The sequence below is a fragment of the Podarcis tiliguerta genome, assembly GCF_965153285.1.
Source record: "Podarcis tiliguerta genome assembly, chromosome: 4".
In the NCBI taxonomy this organism is placed as follows: domain Eukaryota; kingdom Metazoa; phylum Chordata; class Lepidosauria; order Squamata; family Lacertidae; genus Podarcis; species Podarcis tiliguerta.
In genome coordinates this window covers 26,445,739-26,464,545 of record NC_139537.1, presented here as the reverse complement: position 1 = coordinate 26,464,545, position 18,807 = coordinate 26,445,739, and the positions used below count along the sequence as shown (strand labels likewise).

General features: G+C 40.4%; 1 protein-coding gene across 13 annotated transcripts in view; it reads right to left on the bottom strand.

Annotated features, from left to right (window-relative positions):
• Nucleotides 1–18,807, bottom strand: part of FRY (FRY microtubule binding protein) — a 191,417-nt gene that overhangs the window by 108,518 nt on the left and 64,092 nt on the right. For 10 of the 13 annotated variants that reach the window (XM_083436987.1, XM_083436985.1, XM_083436984.1 and 7 more), the window contains one exon: nt 7,989–8,188. In XM_083436987.1, the coding sequence (XP_083293113.1) occupies nt 7,989–8,108 (120 nt within the window). In that variant the 5' untranslated portion in view covers nt 8,109–8,188. Of the gene's footprint in view, nt 1–7,988; nt 8,189–11,392; nt 11,962–18,807 lie in introns of those variants that run through there. The other 3 variants (XM_083436992.1, XM_083436995.1, XM_083436993.1) reach the window with 2 other exon arrangements.

Sequence of the window (18,807 nt, the reverse complement as noted above, 5' to 3'; positions counted from 1 at the left end):
CATTGAATAAACTTTTACTAGCCAAGTGGCAGGTTGTTCACAATGTTAAAAAGAAATGGATGTGGTCTAAAATCAATTACCGGAACAGTCATCTGTTAATAGGTGTCAGCTAATATTCACCACTGAAAGGGTCTCCTGGAAATATGAGTTTCCTCCTCCCCTCCCATTCTTCTAGAAATGATGAAACAAATGAGTGATTGCTCACAACTGAGCCAGATAACAGTCTACCTGCTTGCCTGTTCATGTCTTCGTTTGTTGAGGGGATGAAGTATTATTTTATTCATAACTGCACTTAAAGTACCCAGCAACTCCCTGGATCCCCTCCATTTGCTCTCCTACCTAAATTTAGATGTGGATATTCTATTCTTTCATATCAATGAAACAGAAATTTTACAAAGTACGGGGAGGTTCATCTGCCATTGTTGGGGGGGGGGGAGGATACTTAGCCTCAATTACCTTGTTCTACTTCATCTGAATCTCTCTGTTGCTCACTTACAGTCTATTGGGGCTTTTTTTCCAGCTGGAACTCACCTCTCAGGTGGGGGCCATTGCCATTCTAAGAGAACGAGGGAGGCTTTTATGTTGAGTTCCAGCACCTCTTTTTCTAGAAAAATAGCTCTGCACTCTATACAATGTCAGCTTGAACAAAACAGCAGGCTGAATCCAGAGTCAAGAGCTACAGCCGCAGAACTCTGAATAAAGAGGGGGTTTATTCATTTCAAGCAATTCATCAGCCTTTGGGTCAAAGGAACTATTACATAAGAACCCAAGAATATCAAATATTCATGTTCCTAGTTTAATTACCAATGTATTTGCATACTCTGAACTCATTTTCTATATGAAAGTCTCAGTAGCAATAAAATATCTAAAGATGATAAAAAGAAATTAAAACCCATCTATTCCTTTGCCAATGCATATTTCTGTTTAAAAACAACAACAGTACCATCAGAACACAATAGCTTTAGGGCTGAAAAGAAATATATCAGAAATAACTAAGGATAAAAATAATTCATGCTAGATATTTCCCCCTTAAAATTCAAGAGGAGATTAAAGCTGCAATCCCATGAACACTTACCTAGGACTAAGTCACATGGAATAAATTAGAAGTACAGGGTCAATCTTATCTGAAAATCATACTTGGGCCCTCTTCCACTGACGCTCTTTCCCTGTTCACAGATGTGCAGAAAATTATTGATTGATTTATTTTTAGCAAAGTAGAGACAATGGCACTCTGCACTTGTGTAATGACACACTTTCCTATTGTGATAAAAACAGCAAAGTTAAAACTGCAGCCCTAAAAAGTCAAACTCTGATCAGCTGCTCCTGCTGATAGAGCACACTCCTCTTTTGGACAGCTTCTTATGCATAACTGGTATTTACAAAATGCATGTCTAAAAGTATACAAAGCAACATACCAAACTTGCAAAAAATAAAATAAAAATAAAATTCAGGTGCGATGTGGATGCCTAGATTCATACTTTTTGTATTGCAAGTATGGGGATATCGTTGATATGTTTATTGCGTTGTTTTGCTTGTTCGATTTTATGCTTCATTATAGAGGTTTGTTAAAGATAAATAAAAATATATATTAAAATACAAACAAACAAAAAACTGGGGGACACACACACACCGACCGAAAAGAAAAATGAGAATTGCAGCATACAGTAAAACAGCTGTGCAAATGTAAATCGCTTCCGTGAATAAAAAAAGAAAGAAGAAGAAGGGTTTCTTCCATCTGGCAAAAGGAATCTAGTGAGGCAAACAGGAGGGTGGCTGTGGGCAGGCTATTTCATAAGGCCCAGGAAAACGAGCGGATTTTAAAAGGAAGGCTTGCTGATTAGAGCAATATTAACAGAATAACTGGGCGTAATAAACTCAATCGTGATTCGGTCCCCCCTCCCAGTCTAAACACTTTCTTGTCATTTCTCTTCATATAATTTATGGTCTGATTACATAATCACTGGACAGATTTCAACCTATGCTGACTTAAAGGCTGCATAGTAAGGCACGTCCTGGCAGCATGTGCCGCTGAATCTATTTTTTGCCATTTCTGTGTGAATGAAGCAATCCAAACACTGTGCTTTTAAAATGATGAACCAGAACTGCCTGAACATACATGAAAATGTACCAGTACCTTCATATAACCAAACACTTTCTTATACTCAGTCTGGAGTTTGTTTTTGCTTTCCTTTTTTTACATTTCTGAAAAGGACCCCATGAAGCACTAACATATGCTTGAACGCATTAAAAAAAAGGTAAGTGAGAAAAGATGGCAAATGCGAGTTTTAAGGTTGTTTGTCTCTGGCCAGAGCCTTATGAGATTTAATTACTGTTGTGCAAAGCCAACAAAAAAAGAAGACAACAATAATCAAATGGCTATTAACTTGTGGGTTAATATCCCATCATAATCCTGAAAATACGTGCAGTAGCTACGCACTGAATTGTTTGTTGTGGTCACAACCAAAGTAGCTAATTGGCAAGGTAAGCAGAAAATCAAAGATTATGTGAGAATGAAAAGTTATTCTCTTTTCCCCTTCTATGAGTAGCTCAGCAAAACAGTGGTAAAGTAATATTAGTAAACATTTTCTTTCTTTGTCTTCTCCATGAATAATACTTCTTCACGCAGAACATCTGAGCACTTGGCTTTATACAGCACCAGCGTTAGATTTAGAAACTGCGCTTTAAAAGTACAGAATCACTAAATAAAGGGAAACTCATGACTTTTCAGGGTAGCATTGTGCTTGGAATTATATAATTTGGGCATGATCCAAGTTAAGATAAGCACAAGGCGTTTCAGTGGGTTGGATTTAAGGATCTGCTTTTGAAATCCTATTTTTGGGTGGATTGTTCTCCTTATTTGTCTCCAGCTGGAATAGAGATCACAATGAAAAATACCGGAAGAGGTCTGGTTGCTTCTATTTAATAAGGGATATCTTTTTTTTCAGTTGCAAGAAATTATAAGAAACTTGTCTTAAGAAGGCTGTGTGGTATCACTGGATGCCATTTAAAAGCAGTAAAATCAAAAACAACGGCTAGAAGATTTTTGGATTTGTAACGCAGTTGCTGGTGATTCTTCTGGATGATACGTTTTGCGGCTGAATATTTGTGCTGCTGTTTTACTGGATCTATTCCATGGATTTAAAAAAACACAAATGTTATTATAATGTATTTTTGGGTACTTCTTTTCTGATTTTATATTATGCCTCATGTTTTTCAAGTTTTGTAAGTTGGCTAGAGACTCTTTAAGAGTCCAGACAATGGGTGGTATTCAACTAAGTTTTACTCAAAGCAGGCCCACTGAAATTAATGAACATGACTAAGTTAGGCCCCTTAATTTCAGTGTATCTACAATGAGTAAAGCTTAGTGGAATACCATCCAATTGGTGTTTCCCTTTAGCCTTCTCTTTGTCTGATTGGCTAGATCTTCTTTTCTAAATGTCAGTCATGACTACGACTTCATTCATGGGCTAAACACACTGAAAGGCGGGAATAGGCTAGCTTTTCACAAAACAAATGAGGATAATTGTGCCTCATGGCTTGGATTCTTCAAATGCTATAAACTTACTTATAAAAAAATATGAGACAGGGTTATGGCTGCACCAACACTAAGGCTATGTCTGCACCAGCTGCATGTACGAGTATTTTACAAGACACTTTCTGGAATTAACCTTGTTGAACATAACTGTAATGGTAATTCGTTACAATTATGCAAATAAGATGCCAAGAACAAACAATCTTCAACCCCATAAGAAAGTAAAAGCTGTAACTCAAAAGCCAGCAGTGTAAAATAAATTGTTCCAGCTAGGCCTTTACCAATTGTAAGGAGGAGATACTAGGTAACTACTGCAAAGAAATAAGACACAAAAAAAAAAAAAATAAGGAAAGTAGCAATTACATGAGAATGAGTCGTCCATCACAATTCCTTTCAGCAAAAATATTCCATTGCATGGCCAGTTATTCAATTTCATTTAAATTAGCCAGGGTGAATAGGAATGACTCTGAAGAATAAGTATTTTATTCAAGAGAATTCCACCCCACCCCACCCTCCGAAGCTTCAAGAATATTCAGAACAGCTTGCTATCCTCAATTTCAATAAGCGATGCCTACCCACAGTTGAACGTGTGATGTATTGTATTATGGTCTATGTAGCAATATAGGCCCAAAGCAGCTCTAAACATCCTGCTCTTCAAATTATGGCCCAGATCTAAAGAACTATACTACTACTTGTGTGTTCAATGAAGATTTGAATTTCTGTTTATTACGCCGAATCAAACCAATGACCTCAAAACTGTCTACACATGGATTGGCAGTGCCTTTTCAGAATTTCCAGTAGGAGACATTCTCAGTCCTACCTCGAGACACCATAGCTGGGAGACGAAAAAGAGAAGAAGAAAAACAATCAGCCTATGGAAGAACATTTTTTTTGTTGGGGAGATGAGCAGCAACAAGAGGCACACGGATCAAATTTTGATGAGACATACCAGCTTTAAGCTGAGTTATCTCCATCTATTCCTTGGTCACCGGCATTTATGATAGCTGGACCACAGGAATTAAAGTGCTGTCAAGGAACTACACTGGTAAGTAGATGGCAACTCCTGTTCTGTGAATAAATAAAGAAACCTGGTTAGTCAGGCATCCTGGTCTGGGAATATTTGCAGTACAGCAATATTCAGAAGCATTTTTGGCAGCTTCTCCCAAACCACAGGAATTTGCCAGCACTGATTAAAAAAAACAAAGATATTGAAACAACCAGATATCCTTATCCCCTAGGAGTCATAACGGCCAGGCATTCTCACATGGGACAGGTCCAATGAGAAATTCTCTAGAGATTAACAGAAGCAGAAACATCCTTATCACAATCCCAGCTAGCCAGTGTAACCACAGCTTACTGAAAGTCCAGTTGGCATCTACAGGAAATAAACTGGGCAACAATTCATACAAACACCAGGTACAAGGTGAGACAAAGCAATTTCTATGTTTCTAGAAGAGGTCTATAATCTGTGTTCTTAGTGTTTAATTTCTGGTGGGGCCAGAATAATTGTTGAGTCAACTCAGAAATATACAAATGAGAGAAATAATTGGCATGAAGACTCAACTTCAATATATATGATGATGAATTCAGACAGTGGGAAGAGCCAGAAGGACCCCAACAAACTCATGGAAAGAAACTCACCAACACCAACAAAACTATTTATCAACGTATTATTTTTCAATTGCCCTTGTTCTCAGTGCATAGCTTGCACTCGCCCACCCTATAGTAATAATAGCATTAATAGCTACACAGGAGAGGGACAGCAAAATGCAAGGGTCTTGAGAACACGGACTGGACTCTTGCTTCAAGTCACCTGTACTCACACACCCCAACACCCCAATAAATCTCTTAAGGATCTGACTGAAAATCTTAGTCTCACCTGACTGACACAAAAAGGAATAGACAAAGCACTGATTCCCCATTCTGCTACACGCACATTGTTTTTAAGGTCTTTGGACCGCAAATTCTGGTCAAGACACTCAGCACGAAAGCTATGCTTTCTTTTCAACTGTAATTACACTCACGTGAAGAACTAAATATTTTATTTAATTTAATTTTGAAATGACCATCAGAGCAAAAAAAAAAGGAAAGGAAAGGAAAGGAAAGCTGCCAATTAAGAATTTCACAAATCCAAAATTGACACTGTTTGAAAATAATAATAAGAAGAAGAATTTCATCATTTATACCCCGCCCATCTGGCTGGGTATTCTAAAAACAGAATAAAACTTAAACAGAATAAAACCCTAAACAGGGAAGTTCTCTTTGGATTTATGTAATCAAGGATATCTTTTTCCCTCAAAGTTGATTGTTCTTAATTGTTAGGTCAACAGATCTCATGCACATGGATATGTATTCCAAAGGGTGAAGTCAATGGGACTTACTTCTGAGTAAGCATCTATAAGGTGGCCACTGGCATTGAGGAGGGGTAATATAATTTATTTATTTACCTATCTTATGAAATAGTTTGTATCCCACTTAACCCCGAAAACGGAGCACAGGCCGATCTAAAACAATAGTATATAACCACAATAAAACAATCTTAAAACAAATGAAAAGATAAATCACAGTATGCAGCATTGACAACAATTCTCTCTAGTGTTAATGCCCCTTTCTGCTCATCAAATGCACCTGACCCAGGGCACTGGGTTTAAAACTCTCTTCCCACTCCAGCACTGTTCTTTATTATTATGATTATGATTATTTGCTCCTGCTGCCAGAATCAGTGGAGTCTTGGCAGTGGTGGGGAGAAAACATTTGCGGGGCAAAGGAAATGAACTAATGGTATATACCAATAGTCATTTAGTGCGAAATAACCCCAATCCCAGTCTCATGTTTTTCTTCTCTTATGATCAAGTGCCTGGAAAGTAATGAAGTTGTTCAAGAGGACTTTGTAATACTCTCAACTTTCACATACTTCCAATGGTTCTGAATCAACACTGCTGGAATATAAATGAATACAGACCAATAGCAAAATACACACACTGCATGCCTATGCAGACGCACTTCCAGTTACCACATCATATACAATGCACTATTTCATTCTAAATCTACACAAGGCAGCCATGCTGCATTATCCAAAATTCACCTCTATAAACATATTACTAAGGGCAACAAATAGCAAAGAAATGACCACAATAGTTTTGATGCAAGGGCTAATGAAGGTGACATATAGTTAGCCACATCAATGGGCTATTTGACTCTCTTATCTCTCTTGAGTCTCACTTCACACTTCTACCAAAGTTTCAGGGGCAAAATACATATGAATAAAAGCTCTTTAGGAGCTCAAGGACTCTTTCTGGAAGATGTCACAAGGCAAATGCTCTTCCACTATACAGAGGCACCTCGGGTTACATACGCTTCAGGTTACATACGCTTCAGGTTACAGACTCCGCTAACCCAGAAATAGTACCTCGGGTTAAGAACTTTGCTTCAGGATGAGAACAGAAATCGTGCTCCAGCGGCATGGCAGCAGGAGGCCCCATTAGCTAAAGTGGTGTTTCAGGTTAAGAACAGACCTCCGGAACGAATTAAGTACTTAACCCGAGGTATCAAGGTACCACTGTACTGGATGCATCCTGTCCCTGTTGCTGTGGCACAAACCCATCAAGAGAATTGAAGGAATTCAGCATTTGAAAGTGCAGAAAAATACAATGTACAAAAGAGCAGGAGATGAAGAAACCTATCTAAGGACAATCTTACTATCTGAATTCAGTGCACCAAATGGGTCTTATCCCTACCCCCCAAAAAAGCAAGACAGAGAGCTTTTAAGCTCCCCGGCTTGCTTTCAGGGCTCTTATGAGATCTTGAGGTCTCATGAGAGCCCCCCAGAGTCCCATAAGCAAGTCTGAGAGCTCAAAAGCTCTTTCTGCACTGGGAAAACCCCGAGCAAAAAGAGCTTTTAAGCTATCCGCCTTCCATTTTGCTAGGTTTTACTACTTATTGTTTTAAAAATTGTTTTTAACAATTGCCTTAACCACCATGAGGACCACGGTCGAAAGGCAGGGTTAAAGAAATGTATGTAGACACACACATTTTTACGGTGTCAAGAAGCAATACCAATGTACTTCAATTCCCAAACAGCTAAGCAACAAATCAATTCCTGGTAAATTCAGCTTGACTCATAGTAAATAATTAAACACAGAGCCAATAAGCTCTTAATAAGCAACATAGATAGACAAATATATTAGCTTTATATTCTGCCTGTCTTTTGCAGACCTCAAGGCAACACATGCAAGTTTGTGATGCAGTTCCTTATCTAGGTAGTGACTGGATTCTGCTAAACTCCAGCAAGGCAACTGCATCACATGCCTTCTGACCATAACCTGGAACACAGAGTTTCAGTATGGTGAGATGACACTATTCCCTTGGGTCAAGTGAAATAAAACCTGCAAAAAACATTATAAAGCAATTGCACTACCACAGGCGGAAGTGTTCAGCTAATTTCTCCTTGACTCACCAGGGGCTCTGCCATGATGATGCGGATCTTGCGCTCAGCCTGGGTGGTAAAGTTAACAAATAAGCTTTTCAGGACATATTCCCCAGGTTTACTGTCTGGATCGACATTGATAGGCAGCATGGTTGGAGGTCCCTTTTCCCTTTGTGTGCCAGAAACAGATGGGACGGGTGGCTTGATGTATCCGTTACCCACCGGAGAAGCTGAAAAGTAAAGAAATATATGTTTAATTAGATTTAATTATAAAATGTTGTCCTTTCCCTCCCCATATATTTAAATAAATAAATAAATAAATAAATATTTTATTTATACCCCGCCCTCCCCAGTATCAGGGCGGCTAACACCAATAAAATCACAGTAAAAACATAATAGGGGGGAAAGAGGGGGGACGGACCCAATTTAAAATACAGGTTAAAATGCAATTTAAAAGGCAGCCTCATTTTAAAATAGCCGATAAATCAAGACCATAAGAAGAAGAACAAGAAGAGTTTGGATTTGATATCCCGCCTTTCACTCCCTTTAAGGAGTCTCAAAGTGGCTAACATTCTCCTTTCCCTTCCTCCCCCACAACAAACACTCTGTGAGGTGAGTGGGGCTGAGAGACTTCAGAGAAGTGGGACTGGCCCAAGGTCACCCAGCAGCTGCATGTGGAGGAGCGGAGACGCGAACCCGGTTCCCCAGATTACGAGACTACCGCTCTTAACCACTACACCATACTGGCTCTCATTTATAAGGGGAGGGAAACATAAGGGTCAGACTGAGTCCACACCAAAGGCCAGGCAGAACACCCAAGGAGCCTGGGCTGTTTAGTGTTGAACTTTTTGGAAAAATGCCAGCGCTGTTTATGGGAAACTTCACTAGTGAACAGGGAAACAACATCAGACATACCGACCTGGGCCCCACAGAACTCAGTAGGGCTTACCAAGCATAAATGTGCACACCATTGGGGTGGAAATACCTAACTAGAGTTGACATAACGAGTTGTTCAGCTGTCCTGGAAGGACAGTATAAGAACCTTTTAAATAAGTGATTTCCTTGTCAAGCGGACTTACATAATGCTTTTTTTTATTTGCACAAATCTACAAGGCTGCACTAGCAAGGCTGCCCATAGTACACCAGCCCCATCAGAAGATGATGTGCCTGATATGCATAGAAGGGATACTTCCATAGATAATACCAGGAAGCACAGAGAAGCAAACTAGGGGAATTTTTCCAGAGGGTATAGTGGGGGGCCAAAGCTCACGCCAGGAGTGTGCATTGTTAGAACACACACACACAAGTCCTAAAAAGAAGGTACAGATAGTGCTGCTTGCACTGGGCCTAGATACACCCTTGCATTTGGGGGTAGGGTGATTCTCTTCCTCTCTCTGATTCCCCAGTTTGCAATCTAAGCAAAAAATACATTGGTATATTGGATGCAGAAGTCTCATAACAGTGCCCCTGTTTTCTCTTTCACAGGGCTGATACTGAAATATGTTTACTGGATTTTGAAAGCAGCTGACGTTAATCAGGAGTTGATTGGGTTAGGTTCCTAAATTCTTTCCCTGAACCAAATGCAAACTGCACAGAAGAACTTTTTTCTCTTGCTCTCATACATTAGCTCTTCAGAAATTGTTCCTATTGTTTACATTCTAGACAAAAGGTAATTTAATCTCTCATGCCAGACAGAAAGCCCATGACCCTTTATCTGATGTCATATTTAATTCCCTAATATCAAGCAAGGTTCTGATTTACCTTTTTTAACTTTCATATTCCTAAACCAGCTGATATAATTTGACCTACTTTGTTCATCTTGCCATTTGAGACCGGTGCAATATCTAACATCAATTAAAGATGGAACATTTATGGCTGACACTTCTCCAAATATAGTTAGAAGGGTGAACACAAACTATCTCACACTAGTGGCAAAAACAATTGCTCTTCAAAACTGAAAGGCAAAGCATGACATGCACACACCCTGCAAATGTGAGAATGGGTAGGTGTCTCAAAAATACCAAGTCTATGTTAAGGGTTGCTTATACTAAGAGAGAATCCCATATGTTTTTCAACATCAAACAGAACATTAGTTCTCTTACTATAAGAAAGAAAGAAAGAAAGAAAGAAAGAAAGAAAGAAAGAAAGAAAGAAAGAAAGAAACCATTGACTTAAAGGATGTACATCAGTATTAAATGTTCACATCTGGGGGAAAAGAAAGAAGTTCTCTTATTGCACAGAGTTTTTATTTATATGGATGAGTATAGCAGAAGGATAAACAGGCCAGTTGGAACTCAATGACCCTAGAATCAAACCCTGTTTCCAGGAAATATTTGCACACACAGAGAGCACCTCAGACTAAGCAGGCTGAGGAAACTATGGAAACATAAAGCCACCATGTCCACCTATCTCAAAAAGTTAAAGACAAATCAAGCAGATCTCTCTCATGTAGACATATTCCTATGTTTCCAACACTATATGAGCAACCTACGATATCATGTGGATGTGACAGGTGTGACAGAACTACTATATTATCAACAACCACAACTGCTGGACGTGGCAAAGCTATTAAATGGCAGAAAGACAGTGACAGGGCAAGGTGGAGGTGAGATATAATTAGCAAGAAGAAAAATCTGAAAATTTTATAATTACTTCTAAGAATTTTTTCAGTCTCTTGAATTCACATGCTTGAATCTTACATATATATATTTAAAAAGCCTATATATATGCACAATAAAGTTATGGAAACTTGATGAAAATTCCACTGGTGTCCCACAAAAAAGCATTTTGTTCTCCTATAATTTCCTTCCAAAAGGGTAGACTAAAAAAATACAAGATTTCTAGCATTACTAAATTGCAGAATATTCTCACCATTTAAATTTATTTATATCCTAGACACACATTCCTCAGATACGTTGTTTTCTATATTAATTTTTTCACCCAAACACTTGACTTAAACTATGTCACACTGTTGTAATCTAAAAATGTTAAAAGCAGCATAAATGCCCTATTCATGGACATTATGATTACTGGGGGGGAGAAACAAATAACTATAGGTTTCATTAAACTCTATGTCATTTAATGAAACCATTCTAATATAATATACTCTTGAGCCAGTGCTGCGTTGTCTAGGATAATGTAAAAAAAGTACTGTTGCTTATGTGCCACACATACATTACAAAGAGAGAAAGGAGAAATTATGTCACTTCCGCAGTATTCCAGATACGTAGTAAACTAAAATTGAAGCCAAAAGCCAAACCAACAGAAAGACAAATCACACACACACCAAACCCTTGTACCCAGTTAGTAAAGCTTTGAAAAATACGACTAGTATTTGATATATTTATATGTAGCTCGTAAAAGTTTTGAAATGCATTCAACACCAATATGACAATTCAGATTGTTGACTCATGGTGAATCTTCTTTTTACCTACCAAGTCCTTTTATTAAGCTGATCACACTGGATCTTCTCCAGCAGGCTAGTGAAATCTCCATGAGACTGGAAATACCTGAAAAGTCCCAATCCTTAGAATTCTTTTGTTTCTAAAACTGAGGGAAAAATGGCTTGCTTCATGATCCCAGTTTGGTCCTTTCACTATAAGCATGTAGGTTTTCCCTCACCCCCCCAAATTCAAGGGAGGGCGAGTGTTGACTTTTAAGTGCTGAAGATCTGCAGCAATCAAACTGGAGAAGGTTTCCTGATCAGAACACGCTTTCCATAACCAAAGGGGCAATTTTTAGCTTCAGCGTACGATGATGACCTACAAGTTGCAGAGTGTAGGCTGCCAGTCTATATTTATCCGCAAGCACATAGTATACCGACAGATTAGCAAAATACTTCAAGCACTCCAAGAACATGAGACTTGCTTGTATAGTTCAGCATAAACAACCCTTCCATACCGGCAACATGCGTTATCACACAGGCCGAGCTGAAGGCAGAGTTTCTCTCCTGAATTCGAAGTCAGAGATAACACGGGGGCGAGCGATAAAGCCTTTGTTTTGTAACTACGGACTCTTGGCCGCAAGTAGAAAACAGTGCGAATTCCTGAGGACAAGAACTGAGACGGTGTCCTTTTCCCATGTCAAGAGAAGTGTGGACCACTCACCCTCAAGGCAAATGACACAGGGTACATTTACACGGCGTACAGCCAGGGTGGTTCAGTGGTTAGCGCTGAGTCTAGGAACTGGGTTCAAAGCTTCGCTCAGCCGTGAAGCTTATTAGGGTGACCTTGTGATCACTGTGTCTCAACCTAGCCTATTGCACAGGGTTGTTGTGATGAAAAAAAATGTACGGTGTCTTTAGTTCCTTGGAGAAAAAGCTGGGATGCGAATCAAATAAATTAATAAATAATAAATGATAAATAGCGGGTGGCGCTATGGGACACGGGTGGCGCTGTGGGTAAAAGCCTCAGCGCCTAGGGCTTGCCGATCGAAAGGTTGGCGGTTCGAATCCCCGCGGCGGGGTGCGCTCCCGTTGCTCGGTCCCAGCACCTGCCAACCTAGCAGTTCGAAAGCACCCCAGGGGGCAAGTAGATAAATAGGGACCGCTTACTGGCGGGAAGGTAAACGGCGTTTCCATGTGCTGTGCTGGCTCACCAGAGCAGCGATGTCACGCTGGCCACGTGACCCGGAAGTGTCTCCGGACAGCGCTGGCCCTCGGCCTCTTGAGTGAGATGGGCGCACAATCCTAGAGTTTGTCAAGACTGGCCCGTACGGGCAGGGGTACCTTTACCTTTACCTTTTAAATAAATTAACCTCAAAGATGCCAGCTTGCTGGAGAGTAAGCATCACTGAACTCTGTTGAACTTCTGTGTTAACCATGTGTGCAATCAGACTGCACAAACATATTTAACATTAAAATCATCAGTATTTCAAAAAGCATGATGATGTTATGCCACCTTCATCGAAACTTTTTAAAACTCCTGTCAGTGGAATTTTCAGCATACAGTGGTACCTCAGGTTACAGACGCTTCAGGTTACAGACTCCGCTAACCCAGAAATAGTGCTTCAGGTTAAGAACTTTGCTTCAGGATGAGAACGGAAATTGTGCTCTGGTGGTGCAGCAGCAGCAGTAGGAGGCCCCATTAGCTAAAGTGGTGCTTCGGGTTAAGAACAGTTTCAGGTTAAGTACGGACCTCCAGAACGAATTAAGTACTTAACCTGAGGTACCACTGTACAAACCAATCTAAGCCTGAATGATCAAGCTTCTATAAAAAAAAAAAAGAACAGGGAAGGGAAAGTGGGAAGGGAATCTTCAAAATGGTTAAGAGATCTCTTGCTCACATTGATTTTGCAAATGAAAAAATGAAGAATTGGCTTACACTGACAAACCCAATGCTTTCAGTGAATGGGCAAAATGTTAAAGCAGATGCAAAGGAATGAGCAAGCCTCTCTGTGGAGTTTATAGTGTAGCCATACTTCTTCCACTAGGCTGATGGGAGTTGCTGTCCAAAACACCTGGAGGGCACCAGATTGGCAAAGACTGGTCCAGAAAGATGTCCTACAGAGCATTTCCCTGAAACCAGTCTCCTGCTTGAACTAGCAGGCTCAAACTTTTTCCCCCTGCTGTTTTTATGGTACACCATCTTGAAATGACTGTGTGGAAGGTGATTAATAAGATGATGATGATAATAAATGAGAGACCACCACTCGTCATTTACAGGTTCCCATTAAAACTGCTCACACATATCAATGATCTACAGCAAACAATGACACAGTCCTCTGACAGGTTTTGGGTGGCAGGCCTGCATTTGCTTACAAACTGAAACAGCCAGTAACCAGCAAAAAGAGGCCACATAAGAGAGACACAGACCAGACTCTGCTGCAGATACAGATCTGGCCCCATTTCTAATCTGGCAACACTATCACAAGACCTAATAATCTCACCCACATTAGGGGGTTCATTCACCTGCTCATCTTTCAACGTGATACTTGACAGCATTTGCTGACAGTACTCTTCCACATAGGACAAACAGGTCAATCTCAATTAAAAAAGGAATATAAACCTGACATCAGAAATCGCAATATAAAACAAGAACAACAGGGTGACATTTCAACCTCCCAATGTCGTTTTGTGTGCATGTATGGTGACATAAGGATCACTGTCTTCTGCATTTTATTTCCTTCTGTATTCATTGTTTACAATTCTACCCCCCCCCCCAACCATTAACTCAGAATAGCACATCACATTAAGTGGACTACAGTCCATGCAAGCTTATTCCTTAATAAATTTCTCAAGTCTTTCTTAGATTCTATTGTTTTTGCTGCAACAGACTAACACAGCTATTCCTCTGGATATTGCGATTAAATGCCCGACTGGAGAATATAGAAATTGACTACAGTGGTACCTCGGGTTACAGACGCTTCAGGTTACAGACTCCACTAACCTGGAAGTAGTACCTCGGGTTAAGAACTTTGCTTCAGGATGAGAACAGAAATCGCGCAGTGGCGGTGGGGTGATAGCGGGAGGCCCCATTAGCTAAAGTGGTACCTCAGGTTCAGAGCAGTTTCAGGTTAAGAACGGACCTCCAGAACGAATTAAGTTCTTAACCAGAGGTACCACTGTATTGAAAATGCATGCCAGTCATCAGAGTACAGTATACTCTAGGTTCCCCAACATAGTGCCTTCTGGGTGTTTTGGTCTACAACTCCTACCAGGCAGCAAGGCCAATGATGACAAGATGATGGGAGCTGTAGTCCAACTGCATATGGAGGGCATCATGTTAGGTAAGGATATGCAAGTTTGTTTGTTTTTTTAAAAAATGGTCAGGTTCTGAGCCCAGATGCTGTTGGCTGAATCCACAGAAGGATTGTTTTAGCTCTTGTGCTAGATTGTTAACTAAATCCAGGGATATTCTTGCACTAGTGTAAAAGGCTGTGCAAGAGGCTGAAAAGAACAAGAACCTACCTATGACAGGAGAGTGAAATCTTGTGCAATTCTTGTGCAAGCATTTGCAGAACTGTATTTGCTGCTGTTTTCCTTCCACTCATGGTCCAAACCACATCAGCTATGCAGAGCAACACTTTTTCCTGGCTTTCTTCCTCCTGGTATTCTTTATAGATGTGTAACTTTGAGAAGCATATTTATCTACTTAGATATTTGTAGACCACTAGCTACCATCCTGGAACAACTAGCACAGAAGCTTAATAACCCAAAACAGCAAAGATTTTGGCAACAATCCAGTGCATAGTTGAATGCACCAAACTCCCAAATCAATGAAATTTAAGCATGCCCAGCTTTCCACCTAAAGGAGTGAAATCCTGTAATCAGCTCTGACATTCCCTATAAACAAGCACCATCAGTGTATAAACATGTAGAATTCCTGACATTGCAATATAAACACTTGATATACCTTGCATAACACCTGATCGACAGGGAATTCTGAACAAAGTTTGGAAGACAATTCAATAACTCCCTCTAGCATGCAGTATCCCAAAGACCACCAACTGATAATCAGTGGCGTAGCGTGGGGGGTGCAGGGGGGCCGGCCGCACCGGCCGCAACATCTGGGGGGCGCGCTGGGAGGGGGGCGTGCTAAAATCCACGGGTTAGGGGGCGCAAATTACTTGCCTTGCCCCGGGTGCTGACAACCCACGCTACGCCACTGCTGATAATTCACCTAACTGGGAAGGCACTTCTGGAATTGTTACGGAATTTTTTAGGTTTATTCAATAATAATTTAATATAGCTAAAAAATAACCCAAAAAGCTCCAAACTGAAGCTTATGAGACATCTGAAGTCCATGGAATATTGCCAACAATATTTAAGAACCTGGCTCTATTTTCAGTGGGAGATGATGCCACCATATATGAAGAATGATTAAATTGATAATGCAAATGTGCTTCATATCCCAGAAAGAAAGTAATAGTCTTCTCAGTAATAAGATACATGTAAAGTCAATCTCTATAGCTATATTCTGACAGTTTAATTTAGAGGAATATTAACTTTTCGGTTACTACATTGCTTTTGTTCTGTGGAGTGGCAATGTTGTATTCTTGTTATAGCAAACAGTGTTGATAATTCCATACACAACATGATGAAACAAAGGGATAGGAAGGGCACACCAGGGCAGGTTAACGACCAATAGATACAACTTAGGGCATCACCCAGGCACTGGCCAGATCCTGACCAGCTTAGCACCAGCAAAGGTTGCTGCATTATGTACATGGGAAAGGCAATGTCTGATAGTACATAGCTGTGTACTTAGCATAAAGTAAGATTACATATAATTTGATTGATGTCTAAAAATATGTCAGGTTCAAAAATGGTGTACTGCTTCACTCATATGATTGATCTACTTGCAGAGCTGGCATCAGTGCTAAGCATTCCACCTTTTTCCCAGTCTGGGAAAGAAAGACACACGTTGCATACTGCTCAACAGTCCCAATTTAAGTGGGACAGGCCAGAATTACAGAAACCAATCCCAGTTTCTGATTGGATCCTGAAATGTCCCAGTTTTTGGATCTTACATTCTTGCTAGCGTGCACTTAGTTTTTAAGGTTTAGAAAGTTTAGAATCTGGTAGAAGCTGTAGTATTTTAATTCTGAGAGGCTTAGTGCCGCTAAAAATGTGTAAATAACGTCTAACACAAAAAATGGGATTTGTATACAGTGGTACCTTGGGTTAAGAACTTAATTCGTTCTGGAGGTCCGTTCTTAACCTGAAACTGTTCTTAACCTGAAGTACCACTTTAGCTAACGGGGCTTCCCGCTGCGCCGTCAGAGCACAATTTCTGTTCTCATCCTGAAGCAAAGTTCTTAACTTGAGGTACTATTTCTGGGTTAGCAGAGTCTGTAACCTGAAGCATCTGTAACCCGAGGTACCACTGTAATTTGATTTCCAAAAGTTATCTTGGCCGTAAGTCCCAAAACCCGCCCATAAGTGGATGACCTTTACTGCTCTACTGTACTGTGCCCACATTCAGAAAAAGTACCCCTTGTTTCCCCTTCATCAAATTTTGGAAGCTATGCAAGTATGAAAACACTTCACCATCTAATTGCAATCACACAAAGATTGCCACAGTTCTCCTGTTTTCCTAATCCTATACCTCAAAATCTATCACAGCTACCAACATTTAAAAATTCAACAGAATTTTACCACTGCTTTTCTTTCATGTGGAAAGAGAAACATGCAGGGATTTTAAAGGACTCTACAGTTGAGTAGTATGAGGCCATTCTTCACACAGAGACACTTTCAGATAACGACACTAAGGCAGAGGCCTTAAGCTAGCTAGGAGGAGGAACCCACTCTTTAGTCAGCAATTTATTCAGCCCTGTTGAGGTGGGATTATAGAATACAAGCCTGCTTCACAGATTCATTGCTCTACTGGTGTTAACTAGCAAACCAAGTCTCATCTGCTATTTGTAAAAACATGCTATTTTTAACACTTAAGAGATTATTGGAAAACCTTTTATGCAATAGTAGGTTTATTTTTGCTGCGAAGTTTACATGCTAAATTCTCGCACAAGTACTGCTTTAAGACAGCAGATCCGTCTGCTATTTATAGCTGATAGTAGGAGCTCGTCACATTTAGAGTATGACATCACTATGGGAATATTTCCTTTCACTTATGGAAACGCCCTTATGACGGGAACTAAACATAGGCATTTTCCACTTCTGGTTTTTAAAATAATAAAGTCATGTTTTCGCTTTCAATACTGACTGTTAGTAATGCAATTATTTCTAGCAAATTCTCTCTACCTAGCCAACAACTCCTGATTTGTCTCAAATCCCAAACATCTTACAAAACGCATTAAGATCATATGTAAAAAAATTAACGTTTCATATCAAGAGATGGTAAAATGCCCACCTTTTCTAATTCGAGAAAATCACAACATCTTGTACCTGAATAAAGTTTTTTTATGCCATGTTATACTTAATGTAAGAACTGTCTCATAAGACCTATTCCATTTTTTTTTTGTTTCCAACTGCTGCCATCCCTGATGACTCTGAGACATTCACAAGAACACAAAGACAACATGCCTCCATGCTAGAACAAGAAGTCCTTATAGCTCAATGGGACTCTTATGCCTTTCCTCTCCAAATCTGTTCAGGAGGGTCAGGAGATGAAAGAAAAGATCATTCTGTCTGGCACTGATGAAACCATCTTCTTAGCATGACATTGTATTCCACCCTATATATCTGACCATGTTAATAAAGGTAAAGGTACCCCTGCCCGTACGGGCCAGTCTTGCCAGACTCTAGGGTTGTGCGCTCATCTCACTCTATAGGCCGGGAGCCAGCGCTGTCCGCAGACACTTCCGGGTCTTGCCAGCGTGACAAGCTGCATCTGGCGAGCCAGCGCAGCACACGGAACGCCGTTTACCTTCCCGCTAGTAAGCGGTCCCTATTTATCTACTTGCACCCGGGAGTGCTTTCGAACTGCTAGGTTGGCAGGTGCTGGGACCGAACGACGGGAGCGCACCCCGCCGCGGGGATTCGAACCGCCGACCTTTCGATCGGCAAGCCCTAGGTGCTGAGGCTTTATCCACAGCGCCACCCAGGTCCCATGTTAATACCTCCCTCCAAAAAGATCTGTGAGATTCTTGTGGATGCATGTCCCCCTCCATTTACAAAGGAGAGGAACTGAATACTGTACCAGATCTCTTTAAACCCATCCACTTTGCCCATGCCATTGGCCCGCCTACATGATGAGTCATGTACCCTGCCAGCTTCATACATCATGCAGCTGCCAATAAATGCATGACCACTTCCTTATAAAGCAACCAAGGTCCATCATACATAGAAAGCAATGGATTTGGGGCTAACATTTGCTGAACAATAGCACATCTAATTCTGAACATCTTCAGTTTTGAGTTCTGGTATACCGAGAGCAGAGAAAATTTATCT